General features: G+C 41.0%; 1 protein-coding gene across 4 annotated transcripts in view; it reads right to left on the bottom strand.

Moving 5' to 3' along the window:
• Nucleotides 1–2,173: 2,173 nt before the first annotated feature.
• Nucleotides 2,174–19,683, bottom strand: part of LOC117365110 (tropomyosin alpha-1 chain) — a 175,562-nt gene continuing 158,052 nt past the window's right edge. For 2 of the 4 annotated variants that reach the window (XM_033955079.1, XM_033955081.1), the window contains 2 exons: nt 15,419–15,488; nt 2,174–3,506 (listed from right to left, as the gene is read on the bottom strand). In XM_033955079.1, the coding sequence (XP_033810970.1) occupies nt 3,424–3,506; nt 15,419–15,488 (153 nt within the window). In that variant the 3' untranslated portion in view covers nt 2,174–3,423. Of the gene's footprint in view, nt 3,507–8,214; nt 8,510–15,418; nt 15,489–19,683 lie in introns of those variants that run through there. The other 2 variants (XM_033955078.1, XM_033955080.1) reach the window with 1 other exon arrangement.

The following is a 19,683-nucleotide window of genomic DNA, read 5'->3' as shown; positions in this document are numbered from 1 at the left end:
AGCAATCAACATAGTTCACCTAGTGGCAGAGTAAGGAAGTTTGCATCTGGTGTGGAGATGTCTGGCACTGCTGTACCATTCACCCCCACACTCCCTTGCCACACCATGCACCCTTCCTTGCAGTACTTCTCCTCAGATCTTCACCAGCCCATTAACAGTATCTCTTGCCTGCTGCTCATGCCAGCCTCATCCTTCCCTCTGACATCACTTCTAGTCCCTACAAAGTGACCTCAGAAGGAAGGATGAAACAAGCATGAGTAGCAGGTAAGATACTGCAGACAAAGATTTGAAGAGGTACCGGGGGGATGAGAAGAGGTGCCTTCCTGCACTATGCCGGTGGATAAGTGTAAGGTGATGCATGTCGGTAACAAAAATATTATACACGAATACAGGATGTCCGAGGCAGTACTTGGAGTAACCCCCCAGGAAAGAGATTTGGGGAGTACTGGTCGACAGGTTGATGAAGCTGTCTGTGCAATATGTGGCGGTGGCGAAAAGGGTGAACAGAATGCTAGGAATGATTAAGAAAGGGATCAAGAACAGATCAGAGAAGGTTATCATGCCGCTGTACCGGGCCATGGTATGCCCTCACCTGGAATACTGCGTCCAGCACTGGTCGCCGTACATGAAGATCACAGTACTACTCAAAAGGGTCCAGAGAAGAGTGACTAAAATAGTTAAGGGGCTGGAGGAGTGGCCGTACGAGAGATTAGAGAAACTGGGCCTCTTCTCCCTTGAAAAGAGGGGACATGATCGAAACATTCAAGATACTGACTGAATGGAATAGACTTAGTAGATAAAGACAGGTTGTTCACCCTCTCCAAAGTAGAGAGAACGAGAGTGCACTCTCTAAAGTTAAAAGGGGATAGATTCCTTTCAAATGTAAGGAAGTTCTTCTTCACCCAGAGAGTGGTGGAAAACTGGAACGCTTTACCAGAGGCTGTTATAGGGGAAATCACCCTCCAGGGATTCAAGACAAAGTTAGACAAGTTCCTGCTGGACCAGAACATACGCAGGTAGGGCTGGTCTCAAGTTAGGGCACTGGTCTTTGACCTAGGGGCCGCCGCGGGCGTGGACTGCTGGGCACGATGGACAACTGATCTGACCCAGCAGCGGCAATTCTTATGTTCTTATGTTAATACACCCACCAGGGACTGGAAACAAGAAGCACTTTGCTAGTTGTTCCTATTCACCTATAGGTCAGGTTTTCAGGATATTTCTAGTGGATATGCATATGAGAGATTTGCATGCAATGAATAAAATAGGCATATATATTCATTAGGGATATTCTGAAAACATGGCCTATAGGGGCTTTCAAATAGTGGGAATGAATATCATTGACCTAGCACACCAAAAGCTGTAAGGCTGATGAAACTTTCTACAAATCAGGTTTACAGCTTCTAGATCCTTATAAGTTTAAGCCCAGAGATCTGTAGACAAGAGAAAATTAAAGGCAAAAGACCATCCTGACTATCCACCCATTCAAACCATCTACTATCCACTATCTGTTCCTCTTAAGAAATACTATGTACTTGTTCTAAGCTTTCTCAAATCATACAGTCTGTCTCCATCATCACCACCCTGAGACCATTTCTACTAATTCACCACCTTTTCCATAAAGTATTTTCTTAGGTTACCCTTGAGTCTGTCCCCTTTCACCTTCATTCTATGCCCCCCCCCTCATTCCAGCTTCTTTTCACAGTTGAAAGTCTTGCCTCTTGTGGATTTATACTATGGAGGTATTTAAACAGCCATCATATATCCCCCCCCCTCTCACTTTTCTTCCAAAATATACATATTGGAGATCTTTTAAGTTTATCCCCATACACTATGATGAAGACCACTGACCATTTTAGTTTCCACCCTCTGGATCCAATCCATCCTGTTTGTTTCTTTTTGAAGGTCCAGTCTCCAGTAAAGCCAGATAATGGTCAATGGACCCATCTTAATTGCCCAAGTTCATTCATGGTACAATGACAGATCTCAGCTGATCTGTACTTTTCCTCTCACTTCATCATAATTGGGGATCAATTATAAGATTATATTTTGTAAGTATAAGGTCAGCCAACTTCTGTTTATGATGCTCAAGATTTCTATCACCAAGTCATCAACAAAACTCATGTTAACAAACAAAAGAAAACTTTAATAGAAAAAGGTACTCACTTCATCATAATTTGGGATCAATTATAAGATTATATTTTGTAAGTATAAGGTCAGCCAACTTCTGTTTATAATGCTCAAAATTTCTATCACCAAGTACAAGTTATCAACAAAATTCATGTAAAAAAAAAAACTTTAATAGAAAAAGGTAAAGCCATGATAGTTATGAAAATTATTTAACAGTTATTTAAAATGAATTTACCCTCATATTTATGATGTCAGCTAGTACAACTTTTTAGGGCAGTATATTGAACTTTAACTGTACATCCTGAGGTATACTTGAAAGGTCAAGTATTCAATTACTATAATGACATGGTCCTCACAACTTCCCCCCTTTCTCAGTTTCAATTGCCTGTGGAAGGCAAAAAAAGTAGTAAGAGGAAAAATAAATAGACAACCCAACAAAATGTTAATTTGGATACAGTACAGTGGAGAAGATTCTTCTGAACCTAAAGGCTTTGAAATTTGTTCCCAATGTCACATCTCTGCCCATCTCCTCTGAGATTAGAACAATTGGAAGACTCTACATCTGCCTGTTGTAATGCTGCTGTGAAGCATTCTATTGCCTATTACAATCTTACATTCACTATGCCAGTTTCCTTGAGAAAATTTAAGGGCAAAGTTTCAAATGGACCTAGCCATGTTAAAACATAATTCACACAACTAGATGAGGTTCATTTATAAAGTCTCTCTCCTCCTTCTGCCACTGGGGGCATAATTTTGAAATGGGTACTTTGCCATCTTCTATCAAGTAGATATAAATTATATAGATACAAACTCCCACTGGTTCACATTTTCAGAAGGAAACTACTACAAAGTTTTCCCTTTGAAAATTAACTTACTAATGTGACCTACAAGTACCCTAGCTTCTTTCAGGATTATCAAGTTAGGTATCCTTCACTGGTAGACTTGTACATTTTACAAACACAGTTTAAGCTATTTTTTTTAAACTTGAAACTGTGGCGAAGTAAATATTGTTATGAACATGCAAAGATACACTGGAATACAGGAGCCCAAGTCTAAACATTCAAAAGCAAAGCAGGGACAGACTGGCAAAGGGGAAGGCTTCAAGGATGACATAAATAGGTGATTTAAGTACTATGCAGACCTCCATAGAAAAGGGGTTTCTTTATATAAAATATTTGGTCACTTTTCATTTTTCTTTTTCAAAGACAGTACAGAGAAGAAACAGAGGTTAATTAGTATAAATGGGAAGATGTAATGCACATGAATTTTGCAGCGTTGTCTTTCTTCATTTGAGGTTTATAAATTGTTGAGTTCTTGTAGTGTCTGATCTAGGACTTGATGCATTCCAAGATTTTCTTCTTTTGCACTGTCTAGTTTTCCTGTAAAATCAAGGTAGAAGGAAAAAAAAAGTAGATAATTTGCACAAATCATTTAGTCCACCCAACAAATTCAAACTGTCAAGGGAAGGTAAGTGTTGTCAGCAGTGGTGTAGTAAGGGGTGTGTGGAGTACCCCGGGCGTGAAATCAGTGGGGGTGCTGGAACCTCTCTGCCCTGCCACACCTTCGCACCATCCCTCCCCCACATACCTCCGTATTATCTTCGCTAGCACGAACAACCTCTGCCTGTTGCTTGTGCCAGTCTGGTTCCCCTCTAAATCACTTCTGGGTCACGGGGCCAGGAAGTGACATCAGAGGGAATCCAACGCTGGCACGAGGAGCATGCTTACAGAAGCCACTTGCACTAGCTAAGAGCACAAGTGTGGAATGGGGGGAGGCGCGGAAGGAGTGGGGGCACGGGGAGGGTGGCGCCACCACCCCAGGCACCTCCAACTTTACTACGCCACTGGTTGCCAGCATGAAAGCAACATTAAATCTGCAGGAAAGCCAGAGAAGCAAAGTGAAATGGATTTCCTTTAATTATTATTATTTTTTAAAATTAATTCTTTATTTGATTATTCATTACAATAACAACTATTCACGAATATCCACTAAGTTCTATATGTAAAATACAACGTAACATATAAAGGAAATCAATCAACCATATATAGTCCACATTATAATGGTCGCTAGTATTAAATAGGAAATTAAATCTATCTATCATTTAACATCGTAGGCGGTAATTGGCTAATCTCTATATATCATACACCCTCCTCCAATATATATATAAAGTTATTAATAGTAGAAATTAAACTTTCAGCAAAGATTTTCCTTTAATAACTGGATAAGAAAATTCAAAAAAAGGTTCAAAAAAAATATACTTATCACTTCCATACGAGACTAAGCACTTGCATGGAAATTTCAAAAAGAAGGTTGCTCCAGTTGCCACCTCCTTAGGTTTTAGCTGGAGGAATTGTTTCCTTTTAAACTGGGTATGTCTAGAGACATCCAGAAAAATTATCACGTGTTGAACCACAAAACAGGTCTTGTTTTTTCAAGAAATATAATTTCAAAATAGCCTGTTTTTTCAACTCTGTTTTGAAGACCACTAAAAGAGTTGCTCGTTTATCAATTATATCTTTAGAGGATTCGAGAAACCGTGATACATTCAAACTATCAGATGAAACAAGTTTATCCATTTCACCTTCTTCAAGTATTTCTTTAGATGCTCTTGGAATGTAATAGAGGTTATCTAATTCGAGAGTATCCACTTTAGTTAATGTAATATATCCCTCAAATACATTTTCAAGAGTTCTAAAGAAGACAAATAATGTGTTACAGGAAAATTTAACTAAAGTTTTTAGCCCTTATAGAATTCTCTAGCTTCTCTAATTTAGCGTGACTCAGCATATCATCTTTTATATTGGAAACAGCATTAACTTGTAGAGCATTAACAGCTTGGTCTATTTTCTCTAACTTTTTTGCTGTTTCCCCCTGTTTAACATCATATTCATTAATTTTAACTGTTACATCCGAAGAAAACTGATATAGTTTCAAAACGGTTTTTTGTAATGATGACTCTATACTGTTAATACTTAGCCATACATCGTTTAGAGTGATCTCTTTATCCTTAGGGAGAGCTTCAGAACCTTGCCCTATGACCATCTGCACAGGGGTTAGCTCTTTAGGTCACTCCAAGGATTGTCCTAAATCCTCTATCCAGAAAGTACAGATATTTGTAGGGAAGGAGATGTTCCCACCTGCTCTGTGTGGGACTCTAACCCTGGAAAATATGGTGGTTGAGGAGGTGGTGTAGGTTCTCCGGAGGACAGTGAAGCAGTTAAAGTATCTGAGTTTACCTGCTCTTTCACTTGCGGCAACACGGGAGCCATAAGATGACGATCCATCGGGCCCGTCATCAAAGTTGGTGGTATTACTTTGGCCTTCCTCTTGCCCATATTGGTAAAATTCGATACTCCCTGCTCCTCTTGGGCACTGAAGGGGCTCAAAAGGGGCAAGCCCCTTTGGCCACGCCCCTTCGGCTCATGACCCAAGGCTCGCGACCACGGGCCGCGTTCCACGGCTAGATGCTAATTGAAAGATCCTGGAAGGACCCTCTCAGCTGGCTGGAGCGGTAAGCTGCGGGACTGCCTGTTCCGATGTTGAGAAGTGCTTCACAGCACTGGCGGCAGGTTCTCTCCACGGCTAGATATTAATTGAAAGATCCTGGAAGGACCCTCTCAGCTGGTTGGAGCGGTAAGCTGCGGGACTACCTGTCCCGATGTTAAGAAGTGCTTCACAGTACTGGCGGCCGGATTTCCTTAAATTTATAATTAAAACCCTTTCACCATCATCCCTCCCCACCAGTTCAAGAGCTGATCATGTGGCCCTTGTATTAGCAGCTATGACACCATATGGATTAACTGGTAGAGGATTTTGAACAACATTAAATCCACTGGATTTTTCCTTCTATCTCAGTAACAAGATTGAGGCCCCTGGTTTGATGGCACAAGGTTGCAGAGTCAAACCTCAAAGGTACCCAGTTGGGTGGGGGATGGGGACCTACACACACAACCCCCACCCCCCAAAAAAACAAAATTACAAAGGCAGTAGAACTGCCAAGTGCTAGAGTAAATGTTAAAAACTTTTTTGGCTATTCTACAAACTAAATCCAAAGAGCTCATCAAGGGATGACTCCCCTAATGTGTGCCTCACACAAATTCCTCATTGTTTTCCGTCTTCTGCTGCTGCACAAAGCTGCTTTGTGAACTAGCATTGCCTGCAAAAATATTTTTTAAAAATTGTGATAAGTGATACTTGTGAAAAAAGAAAAAAAAATGTGCACGAGTCACACTAGAAGATTGTACTTAGTGGGTTCCCATTTGGGAACTGGAAATTAAAGGTAGATTTGACATGAAAGTTTGAGGAAAATTATTAACTAATTGTCGCTAGTGAGAGGAGTCTGCATCTCCAAAAGCAACATGGCCAGCAAGAAATGTCTCATCTTCACAAGTAACCAGGTAAATGGAAGAGGAGGGGGAGAAGCTGTACAAGTTCATGTTCACAGAATTAAACGGTGGTTTCAGTTGGAATCACCACACACATTATCAAATCTGTGTTGTCCAAAAAGGACCAGTGGAAAATTAGGTGCAAGTGTCAGCAGGTACACTATAGTGACAGTAAACTTTCCTAACAAGTATACATATTCTGTGGCATCCCCCAAGGTTCCCACCTCTCTCCTATACTCTACAACCTATTTATGAGCTCCCTTGGCATCATTACTTTCAGCTACAACGAAAGCCTACTATCATACACCGATGACATACTCCTCCTCATCCCAATATAACAACTCCAAAGACATCCCGCAGAGACTCACCAACAACTTAGAAGATACAAAGATGGGCCACACTCAAAAAGCTCAAACTGAACACAACAAAAACGAAAGCACTGTGGTTTCATAGTTCCCTACAAACATTCCCCACAGCCATCACCCTGCCATCAGGGACCATACTAGAAATCAAAGAAACCTCCAAGATACTCTGTGTCATACTAGATTCAACTCTCTCCTATGAACCCCAGATCTCCAACATATAAAGAAAAGCCTTCTACAGCATGAGACAACTCCAACTGATCAGACTCTTCTTCCACAGTCTTTCACAATACTGACACAGAAGTTAATTCTGTCTCAACTAGACTACTGTAACTCACCATATGCCGGTATAAACACTGCCCTCACCCAGAAATTCAAAGATCTTACTTCCAATGTAAATTGTACCATGAATCCCTTTAATACCCATTCAGAAAACTTCTCTCCTTCTCCACTTCCCTCTCTCTTTCATCTCCTTCTTTTGAATTGTACGTTGCCTTGAACCTGCTTAGGCATAGAACAACTCACAAATTGTAGATTAGAACTTTAGGAACACAAAATCTGGGGCTACAAAATTGCCCTTCTAGTGTCTGTGGCTCTGGGTTTTTGTACATTGTAAACATAAAACAAAATATTTCAGAGCAGGCTGAAATTACTTGACTTGCTTTGTTTCATCTATGTTTATACTTTGAGGTCCAAAGCAGCACATAATTTGTCTATTTATTTACAGTATTTGAATTTTTTTTTAGCCCATCTTCCCAAAGGAGCTCAGAATGTGTTACAAATCAGGTACTCAAAACATTTTTACTCACTGCATTATTGACATGCTAAAGGAAATGCTGGAAATTTTGCCAAAATGAAAGCAACACCACTAAGATTCCTCAAATCTATAGTTTGTTGGCTTTTTAGCTCTCTCCAAGTCAATCTTAGGTCTCTGTTTTGTTAGTTATATGTTCATATTTTTAAATAAAAAGACACATTTCACTGCAGCCGCATCCCATTTTTTAATAATTCCAAGTTTGTTTGCATTATATTCAGACTTCATATATTATTGTGCAATGACCACCATTCTATAGTACTCCAGTTTAGCTAAGGAGATCTTGATTTTTATTTAAATTTTGTTTTATATCTGCTAACTGAAATGATTTTACTAAGGTGCACTAACGTGATTAGCATGCGCTAAATGCAAAGAAGCCCACAGGTATAAAATAAGCTCTTTAGTATTTAGTGTGTGCTAAATCCATTAGTATACAACTTATTAAAAAGGACCCTAAAACAGTTAATTTAAAAAAGCTTATTAAAAAGTAATATCACTACCTCAGAAAAGACAGAGACTTACAAGATTGAGATATATATATTTTATTGAAATATCATCTTTACAGAGGCAACAGAAGAACAAAAAAAATTAAAAAAGCAGAAGTGAAAAGAAGAATCAGTATAACAGTTGACAGACATTAGCACCCACTCAGACTGAAAGAACTAATCCAGGGAGAACAAGGCAGAATTTCAGCAAGAAACAATGAAGCATTCTAGGAGGCAAAAGGGCAAAGCTTGTTCACAAGGAGGTCATGTCATTCAGAGCATGGTCCAGCTCCTCACTGATAGCTTTGTACTTCAGCTTCTGAGCGTACAACTCATCTACATATCAAAAGGCCCCAGGCAAGGTTCAGTAGGAAGTGCAGCAGGAATCCACAGGAAGTGGTGTACAGCAGAGACAGCAGCAGTTGGAAAGGAGTTGAGCAGCAGAAAGCAAAAGTTTGGAAGGAAGTCATGAAACAAGAAAAAAAAAAAAGAAATGTTTTTCATTGTGAAAGAAAAAGACTATCAATATTTGGTGAAAAAAAAACCAAAACTTAGAGGTGTAGCTGTGTCACACTAGCAGAAACCAGAGGCTGTTGACACTTTAGATTCAAACTTCTTGCTTTCAGGGTCAAGAGTCCACTTGTTCTGTATCTGATCATGTGGACTTTGTCCTCAAAAGCTTACGCTAAAGCATATCCTAGTCTATAAAGTGCCAACAGCCCCTGTGCTAATTAGTTTATCATTCTATGGCTCTTGGTCATCACCAGAGTTTCTTAGGCTATTCACTGACCATCAGTTTTCAAGACTTCTCTAATATGCATGAGATACATTTACATACAATAGAGGTAGTTATCCATATGAGAAAGCTGCATATTCATACACATATTCATTACGGATATCCTGAAAATCCAAACAGCTGGTAGCCTTCAAAAGGACTCTAGTTGGACAATGGGAATGACATGGGGACAAATTTGTCCCCATCCCTACAGGAACTCAATTTCCCTATCCCATTCCCATGAGTTTTGTCGCTGTTCCTGTCCCTGCCCTATTCCTGTAAGCTCTACCTTAACTGCACAAGCCTCAAACATTTTAAAATCATAAGTGTTCGAGGCTTGTGCAGTTAAGGTAGAGCTTACAGAATAAGGCATGGACAGGAACAGCGACAATTCCTATAAGCTCTACCTTAACTGCACAAGCCTCGAAACACTTATGATTTTAAAATGTTTGAGGCTTGTGCAGATGAGAACAGAGCTTGCAGGAATGGGGCAGGGACAGGAAAAGAACTCGCTGGGACGGGATAATGAGTTCCGGTGGGGACAGAGAAAAATTTGGCCCCATGTCATTCTCTAGTAGACAACACTGGCCAGGGCAATTGTCCTGGGAAAATGGAAGGGAAAGAGTATTTTCTCTTTTGCCTTTTCCTCAGTCATAGCTAGGATACTGCCAGATTGGCATCTGAAGAGGGATGAACACGATTAGGCTTCTGTCTTCCTTCAAGCTAACCCACCATGTTTTCATACTCTGTTTTGTCATCTACCACTCAGATATTGGTATGTACTTTAGCTAAAAGTCCTTTTCTAGATAAACATGCTTGTTTTGTTTTATTGTTAAAAATATTTTCATGATTGAACATGAATACAATCTAAGTTACTTGTGAAAGAACTTGATATCTTCTAAGTTTTCTAAGTATACCACCAGACCAGACCAGACATGAATTTATGCATCTACCAGAACTTGAAAGTGATCCAATAAGTATCCTGTGCTGCCTGCAGACTCTAGCTGGTATTTCTCAGTCTCTAAACGGATGTTAGATGTGCTGTCCTGTGCAATACAAATCTGGTCAGGGTAGGCCAGATTGAGCTAGAGATCAGCCTCAAGCCCGTGGGGTGTAACACCTGTGCAGGCAGGCAGCCCGTGCTTGCCAAACACCATGTAGAGATTGTTGCAGCTCTGAACAACAGTGCTGGTCCTTGCAGGAGAGCAAGAAACAGGCAGGTATTCCAAGTATTTTCTCATGCCAAAAAAGGAAGGAAGGAAAGAAAGCATGTTCCAGCCCTTTTTGGAGGGTGAATAGATCTGTAAAGACATCTAGTTCTCTTATGAAAACTCTCTAGCTAGTTATGGAAAAGTGGAGAAGTTTCTCATGTTCTTAGATCTGATGAAGATAAACCTCCATATTCCCATATGGCCTGAGCATCAGAAATTTCTTTACTTCATGATTTTGGGACAGCGCTACCAGTTTTGGCCTGGTGACAGCACTATGGTCCTTTTCTGGAGGTCCTAGTGGTCATAGCACAGTATTACGCAAGGGGAGGATTTAACCTAGAGAATGACACAGGAACCGTTTACCGTGGTAAACCGTGGTCACTGCAGTAAATCTGCAGTAATAGGGACATTTGCAACTGGTTTACCGCAGGAATGGGTGGGGAACAAGACCTTTCACCGCCCTGCAGGAATGGGGACAAGACCTTTCACCGCTCTGTGGAAGCAGTGAAAAGTCTTACTCCTGTGGTAAAAAACTGCGCCCGTGTCAGACTCGGCATCTCCTCCCCAGCTCCTCTTGGGCCTATTTTACCTCCAGGAACCAGCCATGCCACGATGAAGACAGAAGGAACCTAAAACCAAAGCCTGAGACCAATGTGATTTGAAGAATAAAATTACCAGACAACAAAAGAGAAAAAAAAAAAAATTTATATTAGAATATTTCAGATTTGAAATATGTATCCTGCTAGAGCTGGTATTACACATAAATGGGAACTGCAAAGCCCAGGCTGTGCTTTTTTAGCTTCCAGCTGGCTTAGGGCTCTCTCTCTGACCTGGGAGCAGTTGCCCTAGTTGCTCTCCCCTAACATTATTCCTGCCATATGTGACTGAAGTATTCTATTAGCTTGATTTTTCTACAGCATTCTGTAGTAATTTGGTTTGTTCAGTTTTCACAATAGTGGAGGAGATATTTGTGAAAGGGAGGGGAGACAGGGGTTTTGTTGATCCTTGCCCTGTATTATTTGTGTTTATAAAATGACAATTGTACAGAATAGTCTCCTTTTATACTTTAATAAAATAAGTTCAGTATAAAATCATAACTATTCGAGGCTTGTGCAGGTGGGATATGACAGTTTGCGGGACGGGGACTGAGCTTGCAGGGACAGGGCAGGGATGGGAACTGAGCTCTTGGGGGACGGGGCAGAGATGAGGATGAGCTCATGGGGACAGGGCGGGAACGGTGATAAATTTTTTTCCCTGTGTCATTCTCTAATTTAGCCCACCTCTATCTAGGTGATTGCTTTTGTAGAAAGGCTTCACTCTGATCAACCAGGAGTTACAATCTGTTCAGTTCCTGGAGAAGTTGGCTTAAGTGGTCAACTTAACCAAAAACAAGTTCCAACCATCACAGGTGTTGAAATATCTGAGTATTCCTGACAGAGGTACAAATAAAACTGAGAATGCAGATCCAAGATCTTCTTAGCAAATAGAAGCCTTGGCCCTGGAATTACCTTCAAGGCTTGGGACTAATGGAAGGGACGCTGGTAGCAGTATATTGGGAGATATCACACATGTGCCCCTGCAGCAGGTGCTATTGGCTCAGTGGTCACCTCCTCAGTCAAAGGATATGGAGAGGAGGCTTCTTTTCCAAGGAAGGCGAGGGGACAGCCTTTAGTAGGGGCTGGACATTAGTAATCTGGAGAAAATAGAGCAAGTTTCGAGACTCCAGAATAGATAGAGGTGACCACAAAGAGCAATCTGGAGGGCTGGGGTGCACACTGCTTAGGACAAGTAGCACAGGGCCATTGGTTAAAATTGAAAGCTACATGGTTGAACAACAAACTAGCAACAAGGGATTCTGGTTAGCCCTGCAGGCATTTTTGCCATTGGTGCAGGACAATGCAACAGCAGTGGCTTATGTAAACCCTCAGGGAGCCACAGAGTCAGCAGGTGGCAGCAGAAGCAAAGCAAATGATGGTGTGAGCAGAAAGGTCTTCTATAGGACCTATAGCTAGCATGGATTCAAAATGTGCAAGCAATTTACTTAACCAGAAACTTTCTAGATCCAAAAAAGTAGAGTTTAGTGCAGGAGGCCTTTGGAAGTATTCTGCAATATTGGAGTATGCCAGTAACTGACCTCATAGCTATAGCGTTCAATGTGAAGCTTCCAAGGTGCTTCCGACTCAGAAGAACAGGTTGTTCAGAAGGGATATAGATGCACTGGTGCAGCTGTGGCCCAAACCAGTCTAGTCGTATGTATTTCTGCCCACAGAAAGCCAGTGGCCCCAATAGCTCTAGACAAGGCTATTTTGAAATGGAAATCTAATGTGGTGGCAGTGAACAATCTGCTCTGGTTGCCAGTAATGGAAGGGGCTCCAGAGTAGAGTACTAGTGAAGATACAGGATCCAGCTCTATACTGTCTTATGGTTTGACTCCTGAGAGGGCAGGATCAAGAAAAAGGATACTTCAGCAATGTAGTTTCCATCTTACTGTGTTCTAGAAGGTGGTCTACTTCATTGGCATAAAGGCATAGTGTCTAGATCAGCAACACCTTCCCTTGCGACAAGTCCTGTGGAGTTCTCCCTGTAGATGGCTTTGTGTACCATGCAAGATGTCTTGTTATGTATTCTTCTCTTCACAGGGAGCCAGTGTAACTCCTTCAGGAGTGGAGAGACGTTTTCATATTTGCCCTTTTGGAAAATCAGTCTTGCTGCTGTGTTCTGGAGCAGTTATAATCTTTTGCAATCATATTCTGCAATGCCTGCATATAAGGAGTTGCAGTAGTCTAGGTAGGGGAGGAGGACCGCCTGATTGAATGTTCTAAAATTGGATTGGCCCAGGAGTGGTTCGATTGCTCTCAAATGTCTGAGCCTGAAGAAAACTTTCCTGACCAATGAGTTTATTTGGTCAGTGCGGATGAGATCTGAGTTGAGGATCACACCTAGGACCTTTGAAGACTGTTTCAGTTTAAGCGTTTCACTAGTTGTCAGTATCAGGTCTGTGTAAGTTAAGGTGCTATAATTTCTGAACCATAGGACTTTGGTCTTTTAGTTTGTTCAGTTTTAGTAAGTTCGTTGTAGCCCATACAAAGAGATCATTGACTAGTAGTCCTATGTGCGTTGTGGTTTCAGTGAAGGTATTTTTTTTTAACAAAGGTCAATGTAAAGATGTAGGAGAGCACATGGGTTAAGGGGTCTGTGAATTTCCTGCCTAGGGCACTCAGGTATATTGAACAGACAGGAGGACAATGACGAGCTTTGTGGGACACCACAGGTAGCCTTCCATGTTTGTGATCTGTCATCCTACAATGACGAGCTTTGTGGGACACCACAGGTAGCCTTCCATGTTTGTGATCTGTCATCCTTTCTCACCTCATAGGTTCTGGTGGAGAGGAATTCTGTGAACCACTTCAGTACCGTGCCTCTTATGCCTATCTCACTGAGTTTGTACAGTATAAGCGAGTGGCCCAAGGCATTGAATGCTGCTGAAATGTCGAACTGTAAAATAATTAACTGTGTGCCCTTGCTTAGATATGCCTTGGCTTTCGAGGTGCCAAGTTGAAACCTCCTAGGTGTCTGGTAGTGCCCCACTGGGATTTGAAGCTGGTCTTTTCAGTCTTGGTAGAGTCACCCTTCAAACCCTTGAAGTAGGCATCCTTGAAGGAGATGACACTGAAGACTATTTTTCTGGTGGCTATTGTGAGGGTCAATTGAAGAGTTTCTGGCTTGACCAAGAAAGATACAAAAAATGTATACCACACTACTCCACCGGAGAAGTGTAACAAATTACACAGGCCTCAGAATTGGAGCCTACGCACAGCTGCCCAATCACAACCGAAAAGTCAGCGTAGTCTTGCTCCTAGTTGCTCTAGTCATCGGCCAGGGAACTTTTAACTATAAAGCTCATACTGGCTTATTTGAACTTTATTATTCTATTTTTCTTAAATGTAAACCATTTTTCTTTAATTTAATTTAAACTTCATTTTAAACCATAAATATTTGCTTATTTGCATGTTTTTCATTTCAGCATTTGCACTTATCCGGTATATTGAAAAGGTGACAAAAAAAAGAGGTCACTTATCTTGGGCAGTACTTGATTGAGAAATGCCTCTATATTTATCTCTAACAGTGCCGTGCTGCTTTCTAAAAATGCCGACGCGGCCAGCATTTCGCGGACTCTATACCCGTCCGCTGCTTCAGGGCCAGCACCAAGGCATCATAACTATATTTCCTCCGTCAGCGATTTCAAATGTGTACTCTCCTTCACCAAGAGCACAAGCAAAGGACTCAAAAGTTAAAATTTGGCCTAATGGGTTAAAGCAGTCATTGTTTCAATGTAGCTGCAAGGGACAGGAGGTCCCTGGAGTGCCAAAAACTCCAACTAGGAGACAGGAAACATTTCATCATTCCTCCTCCAGATTTTATAGGGTGACCACGAAGGAGTGCAGTGTCAACCAAGTGAAAAGACTGGGTGTTCAGGAGCAAAAAGATGTGGTATTTGGGGCCAGTATATTGACTGCGGGGATGTCTTCCTACACACATGCAAAACTGTTTAATACATTCAATGCATCTAGACTGGTCTGGATAGATGCTAAGGAAAGAAAAATTAGATATTCATTTGCTATCTTATTTTTTTCTTTAGTGCCTCCAGACCAGACCACACCAGAGTAGACCCCATCAAATCAGTCAATTGCGTGATGAAGAAACAGATGAGCTGAAGTTTCTGTTCAAGGTACAGATAGTGTTCTATCTAGAGTTGGGCCCTACTTGGTATTCCAGTTATTGTTTATCTATTGCCAAATATCCCATAGTTTGGAGGTTACAGTGGTCTGGTTCCTTCCTCTGGAGAAGGTATATCTATGAAAATTCTGGCTGGCTATGGGCTGCACAGGATATTTATAGGATCACTTTTAAGTCTCCATCTGCTGGTAGAATACATAAACCCATACATATATCTAGACTAGTCTGGAGGGACTAAAGAAGATTAACAGATAAAATCTAATCTCTCCATAAATATTACTATTCCAGAGTAATGATTAATATTTCAAATGCATATGAAATTATATCAGAAAATGACTTACAGAAGTTTTTTGTGCTGACCTATTTTTGGTACAAACTCTAGTAAAGCCTAAAATGCTATATAATGTTGTATTCAAACTTCAACTTATGGTTTAATTAAAAAAAAAAAAAAAGGTGCATGTGTATCAATTCAAAGCTGATGGATGTTAATAAGATTTGACAACTAGTTCTAAAATTCCATACCTTCCAGATCATCAATTGTCTTTTCCAGTTTGCCCACTGTTCTTTCTGCAAACTCAGCACGAGTTTCAGCCTGCAAAACAGGTTGCATACATATAAACTGAACACACAGTTATGGTAGCAGATGCAATAAGAGCTGCAGGAAGATTAAATATTTTAATTGCAATTAATTGTGCTGTTCCATTAGCAATTAATCACGATTAATATGTAAGATTTTTTTTTTTTAAGAAAATACAAAAACCCTCCTGAAAATACAAGGTTTGCAGTGAAATCATGACTTACCCTGTTTATAACATATAACAAGCATCTCCCTCCTCTATATCCCCCTTCCCCAAGCATCTCTCTCTCTCTGCTTCCCATCCCCCTTTCCCCAAGCATATCTCTCTCTTTCCACTATCCCCCCCTCCCCAGAGCAAGGATCCGAGCTAGCATTTCACTCTTGTGCCTCTTCTCCCACAGGTCTGGCAGTTTCTCCTACCTACCCCAGGTGCTATAAACATGCGATCTTCCTTGGAGATTAATGTAGGCTGACAGCAGACAGTCCTGAAGCCTTCCTTTCCCTAGTCCTGCCTGTGTGGTAACAGGACGTTGCTGTCTGAGAAGGTGAGAGAAGGCCCCCTGGGCTGCCTAATGACAGTCTGCCTTAATCTTCGATGAAGTGTGTATCAAATTTACAGGACCGGGGATGGGGGGGGCACAAGGTAGGATAAATCCCTGGACCCAAGTAGAGTGGGAGCAGAGACACAACCCCCCCTCCCAGAATAACAGTAGGTGCCGCTAAAGAGTTCCCCATGGGCCTCCATTGCCTATGGACTTTGCATTAAAGACCACTGCCCTAGGTAAAACTTCAGCTGTGTGCTCCCCTATTGTGGTTCAAGGCCCCTGAAACCCTATTCCCAATCCTTCTCCCACTCCCTGGCTGCCAGTTGTCTGGCCTCCCATGACCCTGTCACCTCGTAGGCCTTACCCCACTAGAACAAACACACAATATTCAAACTCATACAGAGAGTACCTAATGCTAACTGCAAAAATGCCTATAAAATTTAATGCCAGCATAATTATAAAGTTGAGATTTGTCTGTCCAATGCCCATCCAAAGTTTATCTGTATAAGGATGGGCCAGGACATTCCACAGGGCAAGGCCACAATTCATGTGAATAGTGGGATATTCAGCCATTAGTGGCCCTATCCAAAACAAAGTAGCTCAATAGTGGGCATAAAGAAAAGGAGATATAATCTACTTTATTAATGCAGCAACCAGATATGAATAATGACATCACTGTTCATTCCCTAATTCTTTTCAAAAGCAATTTCCCCATCTCATTTGCTTCCTCATTCCCTGCTTTTCCTCATAGTTTTTCCAATCTGCTATTAAGCATCTTTCAAATAATCCAGTCTTAAGTAACCATAGGGTATAAGTGGTTGCCTTAACCCTTCCTGGATGCTGGCAAACGGGGCACACAAAAATATTTGGGACCAGAACCAAGCAGTGGGGCCCACAGTAAACACACACCAGACAATCATCTAGCTCCTTCAAGAAGTTAGACCACACCAGGTATTTAAATCCAAAACTCAATTTTTTATACTTCTTTGTTGGTGAAACAGGCACTTTGCATTAATGTTCTTCAAAGTATATGCAATACAAATGCCAAATAATTTGTGACCATGTGGGCAGTGAAGGAAAGGAAGGAGGTATGTAAAGTCTAAAAATCAAAGGTGCATGCAGTCAAAAGCACACAGGCTTTGGAAACCTCACTTATTTTTAAGCCAAGTCTGGAGAGCACTACCATTTTAACTAGGTTAAAGCCTTTGGGAAAAAAAAACCAAACCCCCCCAACTCTCTTCTATACTGTTGGTGGGGATTGTATTGTGCACATGCCTGCATACTCTGCCTTCTCTCAACAAAATTCTGACTTTCCAGCTTTGTCATCCTCTGAATCTAGAGCTACACCTTTAGTTTCACTTCATCCATAATTATTTTCGTGATTTAGACCAGTGGTTCCCAACCCTGTCCTAGAGGAACACCAGGCCAATTGGGTTTTCAGGCTAGCCCTAATGAATATGCATGAAGCAAATTTGCATGCCTATCACTTCCATCATATGCAAATCTCTCTCATGCATATTCATTAGGGCTAGCCTGAAAACCCGATTGGCCTGGTGTTCCTCCAGGACAGGGTTGGGAATCACTGATTTATACTATAAATCTGCAGTTGTCAAGCTTCATCCATTTTGCTATTTATCTTTGAAATCAGGTTTGGTGAGGAGGGTAAGCAGAGCCTACAACCAGAGCAATTACTCTGTGCCCCCAAGCTTGCCTGAAGCTGAAGGAGAAACAACTTGCTGGTGGACTTTGCAGCTCCACTCCCCAACTTCTGCCCTTGCCCCAGAATGTCTAAACACTGGCCCTATTTGCAACTGTCTCATGCTTGAGACTGTTTTCCGAGTATTAATAATCCAAATAATTGAGCTTTTGGCCTTTGGGAAGACAACTGGCCTTAACTGTCTTTTAAACTAGTGACTAAAACAGAGGTTATTCCCAGTAATGATGCATTGGAGATCTGGGAGTAGTTATGGGTTGAGAGATATAATTCCAGCTCCAGATTTATTGGATAGTGAGAAATTGCTTTTTATAAATTTAGACTGGGGTTGAGAAGTTCCTGTCTGCAGTTAAAGGAGCTTGGATTCCTCAGTCCAAGATAAACTGCAGTCTAAAGTTGTAGATTAGAATTTTGATAAAAGTCTGTGCATGGTCATCACCCATAGTATTTGGTGGAAAGAGGATGTTGTTATCAACTAGACAGATGACTTGACGTATTACATTTAGATCTTAAACAAGTGGATCAATATAAAGTTATGCTTTTCCAACCACAGTGCTAGAAGCTTAAAACAGTTTGCCTCTTCTTTGTAGAATGACTTGTGTATCTTTTCATACAGAAATTAAATGCTTTGTTCTTTCTTAGTTAGGAGCCATTGCCATGTTCTCTTGCTACTTCTTGGTGTGCTAGAGGCTTTTTCTCCTATGAGGGGGGGGATGATGGATTAGATATTTTGTCATTTTCATATGTTTATGTTTTCACTGTGAACTACTTGGAATGTATATTCATAAACTGCAGTATATAGTGTTATTTAAACAAACAGGATCAAAATAGAAACCCATAACTACTCCCAGATCTCCCTCTCCTTCAGCGATCACCTGAATTTCCTGGCAAAATCATGCTTTTTCAGCCTCCACATGCTGAGGAGAGTTAGATCCTATTTTCACCAAAAACATTTCACCGTCCTTGTACAATCCATTATCCTATCCAAACTCGATTACTGTAATGCCATTTATTTATGCCTAACAAAAAAAAGTCTTCGCAGACTCCAGCTTATCCAGAATACTGCAGCCAAACTGATTTTTGCTAAACGCAAATTTGATCACGTCTCCCCACTACTTACCAATCTTCACTGGCTCCCAGTACTTTCCAGAATTCATTTCAAATGCTCCTGCCTGGCGTTCAAGATCATTCACGGCATCCTTCCGCCCCTAATCCCCCTATACTTCCTTGCCCTGACGTCTGCTACCACCAGATCAGCCCACAGACATAAACTATCCTTCCCCTCTCTACACGGCATCCTCCACGCAGGAAAATTGGGAAGATCCCTCCTCTCCAAAATCACGGGCCTTTGGAAAGATCTCACTATCCCGCTGCGGAACCTGGGCTCCCTCCAACTATTCCGAAAACAACTGAAAACCTGGCTTTTCTCTAACATATAACATCTCTTCCTCTGTTCCATCCCCTCTTTATATACCCCCTTGTAAATCTTTCTCCTCTCTCTTCCTATATTTTTAGCTTTGTAAACCGTGTCGAGCTCCACTCCCGTGGAGATGATGCAGTATATAAACTTAAGGTTTAGTTTAGTTTAGTTTAGAAACGGCAGTAATTTCATATCTGAACACAAAAGGAATTTCCTCGCTGTTCATGCTGGTTCTTTTTAACACTCAGAAAACCCACTACTAGCCTACGTTTTGCTCACATTTCAAGTTTCTAGTAATAAGAAAAGCTGGATTTTCAACCCCAAATTATTTTATCTAGACTTTTAATTTAAGAAGAAACTGGGCTTTCATTCAGGAACATTTAAAAGATCAATTTCCAAAAGGCATTTACAAACTTCTTAACCTGGATATAATGCCAGTTAAAAACTTTAACCCCCCCCAAAAAAAAACCCAACAACAAACAACTAAAAAACACAACATAGTAGAAAGTAAATATACTGTTTTACAACTTA

Source organism: Geotrypetes seraphini, chromosome 8, assembly GCF_902459505.1.
Source record: "Geotrypetes seraphini chromosome 8, aGeoSer1.1, whole genome shotgun sequence".
Taxonomy (NCBI): Eukaryota; Metazoa; Chordata; class Amphibia; order Gymnophiona; family Dermophiidae; genus Geotrypetes; species Geotrypetes seraphini.
The sequence above is the reverse complement of the archived record's forward strand: the minus strand, read 5'-3'. Positions and strand labels throughout refer to the sequence as shown.